Genomic DNA, 12331 nt, shown 5'->3' with positions numbered 1-12331 from the left:
CCAAAGTGCTGGGATTACAGGTGTGAGCCACTGCGCCCGGCCTAAAGCCACTGGTTTCTGATATGCTCCTGTGTCAGGTTTTGTTTCATTTTCAGCCCCCCTGTGACCACTCTTCCTCCTAGCTAATTTGGATTAATAAGGTGAAATGAGGACTTGGAAGAATAGGACACAAAAGTGTCATTGTTTTCAGAGAATATAATTGTCAGTTTGTTACACCTGAAGTTAAAAAAAAAATTAGTCCCAGTAAGAGAATTAAGAAAACTGCCTAGTTACAAAATTAAAATAAAAAATTAGTCCTTTTGATATATATCAGTGATAACCTATGGAAATAAAAAAATTTAAAAATAAGCATTAGAGAAAATATAATGGGATAAAACAAAGATCCCATTCATAATAAAAATCAAAAATATAAAATACTTAGAAATGTGGTGGTAAAGTGAAGAAAATGGTAAGACTTTAGTGAAGAAGTTTTTGAATAAATACCTGAATCAATGGAGAAACATGGCAAAGTATTCTTGGGTGAGACGTGTTGACAGTTCGAGGTACCTGTCCTTACCGTGTTTCCGTGTAGTTGACTGCACCAGGTCTCAGCAGACCTCTTTAATATTCTAGGTGTGGTTCCCACACCTGGCTGGACATGGAATCCCAGAGAGCTTCAGGAAATGCTGAAGACCAGGCCACCGGAGACGCTAAATCAATCTCTGCAGGTGGAACTCCAATTTCTGAGAGTGGGACTCAAGCATTAATATTTTTTTGAACTCCCGATGCCCCAAGGGTTTTTTGTAGAGCTCGCCACCTCCTACTTCAGTCAGAGAAGCTCCACTTTTACCCACTCTACTTTTGGGGCTTCCTACAGGATCTCATTTGAGAAAAGGAACACCCCCACCCTATACATTTTAAAAAGAAATAATGTTTAGCCGGGCGCCATGGCTCATGCCTGTAACCCTAGCACTTTGGGAGGCCGGGGCGGGCGGATCACCTGAGGTGAGGAGTTCAAGACCAGCCTGGCCAACATGGTGAAACACCATCTCTACTAAAAATACAAAAATTAGCCAGGCACAGTGGCATGCATCTGTAATCCCAGCTACTTGGGAGGCTGAGGCAGGAGAATCGCTTGAACCTGGGAGGCGAAAGCTGTAGTGAGCCGAGATCGCGCCACTGCACTCCAGCCTGGGTGACAGAGTGAGACTCCATCTCAAAAAAAAAAAAAGAAAAAAAAAGTTTCAAAACTGCTTATTTGAAGCAGATCCATCTTTAGGATGTACTGATAAGGAAAAAAAAGTAGGAATTGGTAGGTAAAGTTGCTGCCATTTGAATGAAAATAACTATGTAAGTGTACACGTCTGCTCCTCTGTGTAGAGTGTCTAGAAGGGGACACAAGGAACAGAGAACAGCCTTCTCCTGCCAACCAAAGACAAGAATGTTAAAGTTCACATGAGTTTAGTTTAAAAGAAAATTTGGGAATGAAAATTTCAATATCATGAGAATATATAAACATTTTAAATGAAAGAATATTAAAACATATAGTACTAGCTCAAAAACAGATCAATATGATAGAATAAAGCTCAGAAATAGAAATATTATACAGAAGATCTTTAAGATACAGGCCAGTATTATAATTTAGTTGAGAAAGAAATAATTTTTCTAGAAATGGTACTGGCAGAGGGGATTAATTATTTGCATGAAAAATAAAAGTAAATTCCAGACAAGTTAAAGAGTGAAATGTATCATCACATAGGAGGCAGTGGAGTGGGGGGAAGGTGAAATGTGAGAAATGAAATGATAATAAGAACTTAGTGGATATTTGTTTGATTTTGGAGGCACTCCAGGAAAATTCTTCCAGACTGTACTACATTAAAAAAAAATTTTTTTTTAAACTTTTGTGTGCTTCAGTTTGGTCATAGACCAAATGAAAAGGCAAATGACAAACTAAAAAGAAAACCAGTTCCTATATATGATAAAAGGTCGATATGTTTATATATGGAGAGTTCATATAAATCAGTAAACAAAACACTGATATCTGTACAAAGAATAGACCTGGCAGGCATTGTTTCTGATGCCATTCTCTGATGGAACCAGGGCTCCTCAGAGAAACGGCTGATGCTAGGACTGAGAAAATACATAGCACGGTAGGTCAGGCACGGTGGCTCACGCCTGTAATCCCAGAACTTTGGGTGGCCAAAGTGAGCGAATCACTGGAGGTCAGGAGTTCAAGACCAGCCTGGCCAACGTGGTAAAACCCCATCTCTAGTAAAAATACAAAGATTAACCAGGCGTGATGGTCCACACCTGTAATCCCAGCTACTCAGGAGACTGAGGCAGAGGATTGCTTGAACCCAAGAGGCAGAGGTTGCAGTGAGCCGAGATCCACCACGACACTCCAGCCTGGGTGACAGAGAGAGACTCTGTCTCAAAAAAAAAAAAAAAAAAAAAAAAAAAAGCATGATCTTGGAGCATCTTGTCATGTCAGAAGGAAGTGCTCAAACAAACAAACAAGAAAACCTGCTGGGTGGATGTCAAAAGGACGCATGAGCCAACTGAAAGAGCTCTCAGTGACCAAAATTGGAAACATTTTGGGAACAAAGTCAATGACATAGTACTGGATATAACTCAAGGTATACCTGAGTTATACCTCATGAGTATCCATGAGTCCGTACTGATGTAAGTAAATGGTTGAAAAAATTAATAAATGGGAAGAAGAGATCCGTCCCTTGTGCTGCAGAATTCCAAATACTCCAACCTGAAGGAGGGGAGCACACCTTAATTTTCCACCAATGGAAGACATCATTTCCACGTATCAAATGAATGTTTTGGTGAGGGATGTAGTGAGAGGAATTTCCTTAGGTTGCTGGGGAGGGTTAAAACCAGAGCAGCCTTGCAAAGCAGGCTGGCAGTATTTATCCAGAGCCTTAACAATGGCCATAGTTTTTCATGAGGATTCTTTATAGTTCTAAGGACAGAAAGCTGCCAGGTATGGTGGCTCACGCCTATAATCCCAGCACTGCGGGAGGCCGAGGCGGATGGATCACTTGAGGTCAGGAGTTCGAGATCAGTCTGGCCAACATGGTTAAACCCCATCTCTACTGAAAATACAAAAATTAGCAAGGCGTGGTGGTGGGTGCCTGTAGTCCCAGCTACTCAGGAGGCTGAGGCAGGAGAATCGCTTGAACCCAGGAGGCAGAGGTTGTAATGAACCGAGATTGTGCCACTGCACTCCAGCCCGGGCAACAGAGCGAGACTGTCTCAAAAACAAAACAAAACAAAAAGAACTCAAATGAGATGCTCACTTCAGCATTATTTATAGCAGTGCCTACTGAAAACAGCCTTAAAAGTGCCCAGCAGCAGAAAAATGGTACCTTATGTGCATCAACATGATGGATGGATGGATACTGTGGGCTGCCCATTGAATGCCAGGAAGACCCAGGCTTTTCCCCTGGTCCCTTGATCTGAATTTGAGCCTCAGACAGACAGAGCACAGTTTCCATTTGAGGAGTGGTTGCTGTTTATATCTCCAGCCTCATCTTTAACATCTGGCTTCTTGAGACCTTGTCCTAGAGAAGTAGCCAACTGAACCTCAGGGACCCATCCCACCCCCAGGAAGCCAGGCTGTTTCTTAATTCCCTGGCCTTGTGTAGGTTCCCTCTCATCCTTGTTGAACCGAGCACTTCCGTGCATCCTCTGAGACCCAAGTCAGGCATTGCCTCCTCTGGGAAGCCTTCCCTGACCACCTTTCCCTGTGCTGTGTTGGTTTCAGTATGTGTGTTTGTTTTTGCACCTACTCTCTGCTCTTGTCTGTTTTCTGTCTGTCTCTTAGAGCAGGAGTTGCATTTTATTCAACTCCGGATTTCCTGCATAGTAAGTGCCCAGTAAATGTATGTTGAGCTTTTGTTAAATATTTGGGCAAGACCCTTAGGCTTTTTTTTTTTTTTTCTTGTAATGAGATTGGGAACCCATAAGCTTCAACAGGGGTGATTTTTGTGTCACGCTGCCCCTCATTTCCAAACGCATTGCTGACCTACTCTTAATGTTGGTGGCGGGGTGATATGCACACAAAATGTGGAAGAGTTAGGAGAGTGAGAACTGAGAACTGTGCCACAGTCCTAACCCCGTGGAACTCAAGTCAGAATCTCGATCCCATTTCAAAGGGCCACGGTCCATGTTGGGTTTTACTTCCCACCAACTCTGAAACTCATTTTCTTCCTTCCACTTGCAGGAGAAAAGGATGTCATTATCTTAGGAGATTTTGGCCAAGGGCCAGACAGCAATGACTATGATATTCTGAGGAAAGAAAAGTTCCACCACCTGATCCCTGCACACACCTTCACCAACATCAGCACCAAGAACCCGCAAGGCTCGAAGTCTCTGGATAACATCTGGATCAGTAAAAGCTTAAAGAAGGTTTTCACAGGTGAGGCAGAACTCACTTGTCCTTTCTCCTGTTCAGGAATGGAGGGAGAGAAACATGTTTGAACTGACAGAAGTCATCTCACCTCCTCTGGGGCATTCGTAGGGTTGTGGTTTAGATGACTGTATAACTGCCATTCAATCAGAGACGGAGTCCAGGAATCCAGGCCCCTGTCAGTCCTGCACTGAGGACCGCACAGTGTTTTCCAGCTGTTCTCTAATTGTTTTTGTAACTATTCGTTATTTAATTATATTCAAATATACCTACTGCTTCATAGATTTCTAAATCCTCATTTTTCAAAGCGAAGGGGAGTGTGACAAATAATTTTAGAACACCCACTGACCTACAACAAGCAGATGTGTTCTGGGCAATCCTGGTCATAGAGTAGCAGAGTCCTGATTCAGAGATGAGCTGATAACGTTACTTTTAGGACACTTAGTCCTCTAGCAAACATTTGTCAAACGTGCAAGCGCTGTGTTGTAGAATGCAGCGTAGACATGCTGTGAGGTGGACGTGCTCTGAGGCGAGCAGGCGTCTCGTGTAGTGTCACAATGGGACAGGAGACATGCTCAGAGCTCCGCACGGAGCGGGGTGTGGGGGTGATTTCGCCCTCCCTGCAAACTGGTAACCTGCTGAGTCAGGAGACAGCCAGCGATATGGAAGAGACAGTAGGGGTCTTTTGATGAAAGACAAAAACAGTGTTTCTAAACTCTGACTGGACACTTTGCAAAGCCCCATGGATGCGTATTATACTTCAATGAGAAATTTAAAAATAAGAAAAGTTGCAGGGCCTGGCTTTTATTGCAAGAGAGACTAACGGACAGCCAAGGCCAAGATCTTCAAGACTAGGACATCTAGGCTTGACTCTCACCCGCTTCTCCCCTCTCTCTCGGGGCACTAGTTTCCTATTGTACTCTGTCATGGGAGGACCCAAATGATAAAGAAAATGGGTCTCAGGGGAGTGACAATCATCAAACTAGCCTCGGTTTGCAGAAATGCTCTATGGGCCAGGAGCAGAGGCCAGCCCATGGCCTTCGCAGGCTCCCAGGAAGGTGCCTATTGAAGGAAGAGAGCTGGGGAAGCTGAGCCAACAGGGCTGGAAGGAAGTTGGAAATCCTTTCAGTGGTTCCCTTCCTGTGAAGTTGCTGAGCTCAGGGAGGAGTTGCCCCCGCTATAGAACGGTCAGCAGTGTGTGCCAAAGCTCCACCCAGAATCCAGGCCCCTGTCAATCCTGCGCTAAGGACCGCACAGTGCTTTCTGGCCATTCTGTAATTGTTTTTGTAACTATTCATTATTTAATTATGTTCAAATATACCTCCTGCTTCATAGATTTCTAAATCATCATTTTAAAAATACTGTTACTTTCTCATAAGCTTCTGTAATTTTCTCTTTTTTACCCTTTCTGTAGAAAAGATTTCTACCCCTAACCCCCTTAGTGGCTTTTGCTTTGCAAAATCGGACCTTTGCTTTGGACGTGGGACATCTTTCTGAGGCGCGTGTCTCTGTCTTGCGATCAGATTGACAGCAGCGCGTGTGTGAGGACAGGTCAGCCCGTGTGTCCGGATGGACAGGAGGCCTGGCCTCTGGGTGGTTTCATTACCTAAATGCAGAAACCCTCATTTATGTGGAAAATCAAATTGGCCAAGACCTTTCATATGCACAGGCAAATGCAGAGGCACCTTCCAGCTACCTGAGGCAGCCTCTCCGGGCACCCCGGCCTGTAGACATGCGGAGTGACCCTCCACCTGCCAGCCCAGGAGCCCCCGCACCCACCCCACCATCCTGATTCCCGGTCTCTTCCCTTCCTCTCCCTTCAGGTCACTGGGCTGTGGTGAGAGAAGGCCTCACGAACCCTTGGATTCCGGATAACTGGTCTTGGGGTGGGGTGGCTTCTGAACACTGCCCAGTGCTGGCCGAGCTCTACACCGAAAAGGACTGGAGCAAGAAGGACGCCCCTCGGAACGGCAGCGGGGTGGCCTTGGAGCGAAGTGAAGCCAACATCAAGCACGAGCGATGATGACACCAAATCCATGTGTCCACCCTCGGACCCCAGGAGGGCACAGCCAAGGAGTGAGCCCTGCGGGGTGACGCTTCAGGGCCAGAACTGCCTTTTTATTTTTATTCTCAGAGCATCAGCACTTGGGGCCTTGCCCCACGCCTTCTCTGTGGACCATTCAGGACCTCCAGTGGGGGTGGCGTGCCAGGCGTGTACCCCACCAGGCAGGCAAAGCAGAAGCCGGCGGGGAGTGGAGACGCCTTTTGTCTCTGGATGCCACAGAGCTGAGCAGCATTGGGCTGGCTGTCTGCTGCTGACTGGATGGCGGCACAAGGACAACATGAGCAGAGGGAGGAGAAGAAGGGGTGCTCAGGCTGCGGGCCGCAGCCCAGCAGCACCAGAAGCACTCATTTCTGACCACCAGGCTGTAACGTTCCAGCTGTGCATTACAGAAAGCTTTTAACTGTGATCGGGCACTCTGCTCAGATACATTGAGTGGCAATTTTTAGTTTTGTTTTGAAAAAATAAACAGAGATTAACCTGCCTGGCTGCAGTGAGAGCATGGGACAAGTCCGCAACCACCCTCCGCACCGCCCCGTCCGCCCCGGCCGCAGTGTGTATTTGCACCACGGCAGGTACCTCTGTGTAGAGCTGGGTTGAGCCCTGACCAGCTTCATCTCCCCTGCGCCTTTTATGTCCCCACCTTGAGGGCTTGCAGAGGCGCCTCTCAAGCCCCCACCCACTTGCTTGGACCTCTGTGAAGCCTCTCTGTCATCTCCCCTTCCCAGCCCTCCTTCATCCCCTGCCTCCTTCACCAGCCTGGCTTTTGCCTGGAGCACCATTAGTTTAGTTCTCTTTGCAGGACAAGAATTCTCTCAGGGTGGTATCGCCTCCTCCCTCCTCCCCACGCACTCCAGTTTTTAGCCCGGAGCCTCCTGTGGTTGGCTATCAGGAATGTGTGCTGTGTCAGGATACATAGGAAGTTAGACCTCTCGGAGTATCATGGAGAGTGCCCCTCCTTGTGGTCGGCAGTGGGGGCAGTTGGTTGTGGGGCTGGAGAGAGGCTGTGGGGAGGAAGCGAGGATGCGTGCCTGCCACTAGGCATCTGCATCCCTGAGCCCAGGCCAGGAGGGATTTCCCTTAGGCAACACCATCCCAGGGAGATCGGCCACAGTGCCCATTTCACAGCCGAAGAAAGTGAGGCTTAGAGAGCTCGACCTCCTCAAGGTCACACCACTGGGTAAATAGAGGGGACGCAGACTCAGGTTTTGCTGTGTGCTCACATTTCAACTTTATGCTTAACATGAATGAAAAAATATGGAAGTAAATAGTGAAAAGGTGAGTTATGAACTTAGATTACCTAGATTATTGCAGTATTCCATGGAAGCTGAGGGCTTATTCCTCTTTCCACACCGAACACTAAATGTAGACCAGTATCAAGAACCCTCCTGTCCCCAAGCAGTGTAAACCCAGTGGCTTCTCTGATGTGGAGCTGATGGGCCATGAAGGGGGCCCATTTTTCCCCAAAGGCCGTCCTTTTGGGGCCACCTGGCTCCAAGGAGCATCGCTGGCCTTGGGGACGGGAAGGGAACCCTCTTCCAGGAGCTCTAAGAGTACTTGGGAATCAGTTGTGTCCATTCTGAGGTCTCCAGTGGGAGGGTGGCAACTGCTGTCCCTGGGTTCAGGCTGTGCTTCTGGAAGCGTCAAAATGGGATGCCTGAGCCTTGAGGAAAAGCAGCAAGGTTAGCATTAAAGTCGAGAGGGGCAGCTCAGGATGCTACCAGGGAGCACATCATTTCTGGTGTCTCGTCTAAAGGTAAAACCTTCCCTATATTCGCCAGCCAGATGTCCCAAATCCCTTTATCTAGATTGCTTTTTGCACCAAAGCTGTGGACAGAAAAGCCTCCTTAAGTGAGCTGAGGGCAAAGGAAATCGAATCAGATGACTTGTGTGTGCGTAATCGGGCTTGAGCCAGAGGCTGGGGAGCTGAGTCCCAGCCACACCTCACTGGCCCTTTTGCTTTTCACGCCCAGGAATCAGTTGGCCCGGGAAGTGTGCTGGGCAGCTGTTCTTACTCCAGCTCAACCCATTGGGTGTTGGCTGTTTTGGTTTTAGTTGTTGCTTTGTATTTTGTTGTTTTAATTAATAGGCTTTATTTGTAAGAGCGATTTTATGTTTACAGAAAAATTAGGCACAAAGGGATTCCCATATCCCCCCTCTTCTTTGCATATTTCCCCTCTAATTAGCATGTTGCATTAGTGTGGCACTTTGTTATAAATGATGAACTTGTATTCATTATTATTAGCTACAGTTCATAGTTTATATTAAAGTTCACTCTTTGTGTTGTGCATCCTATGGGTTTTGACAAGTGTATAATGACATGTATCGCCATGCTACAGAATCATTCAGAATACTTCCTCTGATCTAAAAATGCCCTTGTGGTGGGGCATGGTGGCTCGCGCCTGTAATCCCAGCGCTTTGGGAGGTGGAGGCGGGCAGATCATTTGAAGTCAGGAGTTCAAGACCAGCCTGACCAACATGGTGAAACCCCATCTCTACTAAAAATACAAAAATTAGCCAGATGTGGTGGCGCATGCTGGTAATCCCAGCTACTCGGAGGCTGAGGCCTGAGAATTGCTTGAACCTGGGAGGTAATTGCAGTGAGCTGAGATCACAGCATTGTACTCCAGCCTGGGCAACAAGAGCGAAACTCCGACTAAAAAAAAATACCCTTGTTTTCCACCTATTCATCCATGCCTCCCTCCCCTTAACCCGTGACAATCACTGCTCTTTTCACCATCTCCATAGTTTTGCTTTTCCAGGGTGTCGTTTGGTTGGAATCATAGAGTATGCAGCCTGTTCGAGTGGGCTTCTGCCCCTAGCCACATGCATTTAACATTGTTCTGTGTCTTTCTGTAGCCTGACAGCTCCTTTCTTTTTCCCGCTGAGTCATGTTCCACTTTGTGGAATTGACCTGCCTCCCTTGGATTGTTTCTGCACCTTCCCCCGAGCTTCCTCCCACCGCTGCCCCAGCTCCACCCACAAATGCGGCATTTCTGTCTGAGTCCACCTCTTCCATTCTCCCTCTCCATTCTTTTCTTGCTTCTCCATCTTCCAAGATTGTCTGAGAAGGGGCCTAACTGTGAATGACTTTGTTGGAGAAGCCAAGGGGAGTCCCCTGCTGCTGACCCAGGGTTGGGAGGAGAAGAAGGGATTAAGTACCAGAAAAGCTCTTACAGTTCCATAGGTGCTGACTGGGAGCCCATGATACTCTCCCAGCTCTCCCTATCATAGGAGAACCGCAGGCAGCTAACTGTCCCTTCCTGGCCCCGATGGAACCTCTCTCCTCTCCTGCCCATTGCCTGCCACAGATCAGAGATGGCTCTTTCTATGCAGGGGTGGGGCCCCAGCCATCTCTATCAGCTCTGCCGGCACTGCAGGGGTGACTGACTAGAGGCCAAAAGCCCTCCTGGGCCTCAGATAACCAGGCCCAAGCTTTGACCCCCTCGTGGCTGCTCTAGGGACTGCAAGGGAGGACACGGGCTTCGCCTTTCCTAAAGGGCTGCTTTCTTCCGAAGTCAAGGGGATGCTGTTTTCTTCTTTGTGTTCCTTTAGTTCTGACATCAGAATTCTCCTCAGTGCAGATGACATCGCTCCCTGGAATGGGTGGGAATCCTAACACCTGGGTTTTCAGTTCTGCCCAGCATGGCCTAAGTCTCTACCCTCTGTGCAGGGGAGATAAGTGAATCTCACCTGAGACAGCCACAGGATTTGTTTTCTGGGGAAAGGAATTAATGACTTGAACAGCACTCACTGGTCTTAAACTCAGCACACATTTTCAAATACCCACTGCCCCCACTTACTGACTCCTTACCGTTCTAAGCACTTCATACTTCAAACTGACTCATTCCTCAGAACAGTGCAATCAGGTTGGTCCTATTATCTTTCTTCTGTTCCTTTTACAGAGGAGGAAACTGAGGCATGGAGAAGGTAACCAGGCCGGGGCTGTACAAGGAGAAAGGGCAGAGCCAGAATGCCTGCCCACCAGCGTTGCACTTCTACCAGCACGCCCTGCACCCAGAGGCAAAGTGCCTCTGCCTGGGCTTAGTTGGACATAAACTCGTACACCACAGACAGAGTGGGTGGCACTTCTCCCCTGAGGACCCTGGGGGTGGTGTCACTGCTCGATGGCTACATGCCCAGGATTTGGAGGCAGCAGGCCTGGCTTCTGGCTTCTGTCCCAGCTCTCTGGGTCATAACTGCTGGCCCCTGCACGTTCAAGTTGTCTGGCAAGTCCCAGTTTTCTTGTCTGTTAAGTGAGGACAAAACCTCTCTGAGAAGGTTGTGAAAAATAAACATCTGCCCAGCCCTCAGGGCATCTGACCGCAGGGCCGGTGGGATGACACTGCAGGGGAGCCATTTGTTTCAAATGCCCGGACACATCATAAGGGCTCACTAAGTGGCAGCATTTCTAAAAGTCATCTTTCACTGCTTATTTCTTAGTATTTCCATGTTATCCCCAGGCTCTCTCTGCTCCTTCCAAGCTTTGTGGTTTCCCAACAGCATGTAATTCTGTACTTTCCACTGGTCAATCTGGGCCCTCAGAAGTAGGGACCCCTGGCCCAGTGGTACCTGTCACATGCACACTGATTGTTGAGGAAAACCCAGAGGCTCTCTGAGGGCCAAAAACTGCTGCTCCCAGGCTCCAGCTGTTCCTGGTAGAGAAACTCGGTGGGAAACTCAACAAAGCTTCTTTGGGGACAGCACACACAGCACCTTGGATTTACCCTGAGCACAAGGACAGGCAGCCACTGGGTGAATTCCTGCCGGGAGGAACAACCAACATTCCCTGGGACGGTCACTGGATTTGGCAGGCCCAGCCTCTCCAAGGAGATGTCCACAGAGCAGCCTGCATGAGCAGACACGTTGTGAATGGCGTTGAGAGGGGCTTGGGAAGGGTAGGCCTTGCAGTCAGGGGACAGGTCATTGTGCTTCTAGAGGAATCCGCCAGGAGAGGACTGGAGACGACTGAAGAGCTCATGCCTCAATGTGACCCACCACTGCATCCTGGAGAGAAAACCGCCCTGAGAGGGGCAGTGTTTGCCAAGGGATGCTTTGTTGGTGCAGGAATTGAGGTTTGAGGGTGAATGAGCAAAGGGGTTGGCCACGCAGAGTTGTGAGGACGTAAACACAGACACGCGCTCATGGGTGCACACCAGATACCTTAGTGTACTGTGCTTTATTAATGGGCTTAAGCAGCCTGAGGGCTGTTGGATTTTCGGGGTGCCGGCTGACAAGTCCTAGGGCTGGGCTGGTGCAAGGCTGCATTCGCAGTTCAGTGCCTAGAGATGTTTTCTTGGGCTTCATTCCTACTTATTCCCCCTCAGTAAAGGAATACTTGGATATTGCACTTTGAAATGCTAAAAATAAGGACAGTCCAACTCAATATTGCTTTGAGGTGTGATTTCTAAAGTGGTTTGGATGGAGCCGTCACTGGATCTGGGTGGCTCATTGGTACAGAACTCTCTCTCCGGACCAGGCTGGAAGTTGCAGTGAACCCTCATTCAGAGCCTCTGGGACCAGGCTGACACTGGACACTTCCTTCCTAGGAACTTCATGAACAGCACCTTCTCCAGCCTGCCCACTTAGCAGCTGGCTGGTTAGAATAAATTAAATAAGGGAAATGAGGAAGAGAGGAAGGGGGAGGGGAGAGAGTGATCAAAGTCAAAGCATCCATTCATCCATCCATCCATCCATCCATCCATCCATCCATCCAACTCATATTTACTGAAGGCCTAATGTGTGCCTGACACTTCACAAGATAATTCCTTTTGTGTGAAGGTTACACTTTCACAGAGAAGACAGAATTCATTATTCATAGCTATTGACATTATTACAAATAACAATTATTAAAAAGCCATCTGAAAAAG

The 12331-nt window shown here is 47.9% G+C and overlaps 1 protein-coding gene across 1 annotated transcript in view; it reads left to right on the top strand.

Moving 5' to 3' along the window:
* Positions 1-6945, top strand: part of EEPD1 (endonuclease/exonuclease/phosphatase family domain containing 1) — a 144230-nt gene extending 137285 nt beyond the window's left edge. The window contains exons 7-8 of the mRNA XM_015133721.3: positions 4214-4408; positions 6223-6945. Of these exons, the coding sequence (XP_014989207.1) occupies positions 4214-4408; positions 6223-6422 (395 nt within the window). The 3' untranslated portion in view covers positions 6423-6945. The remainder of the gene's footprint in view (positions 1-4213; positions 4409-6222) is intronic.
* The last annotated feature ends 5386 nt before the right edge of the window (positions 6946-12331 follow it).

This window comes from Macaca mulatta, chromosome 3 (assembly GCF_049350105.2).
Source record: "Macaca mulatta isolate MMU2019108-1 chromosome 3, T2T-MMU8v2.0, whole genome shotgun sequence".
Lineage (NCBI taxonomy): Eukaryota > Metazoa > Chordata > Mammalia > Primates > Cercopithecidae > Macaca > Macaca mulatta.
The sequence above is the reverse complement of the archived record's forward strand: the minus strand, read 5'-3'. Positions and strand labels throughout refer to the sequence as shown.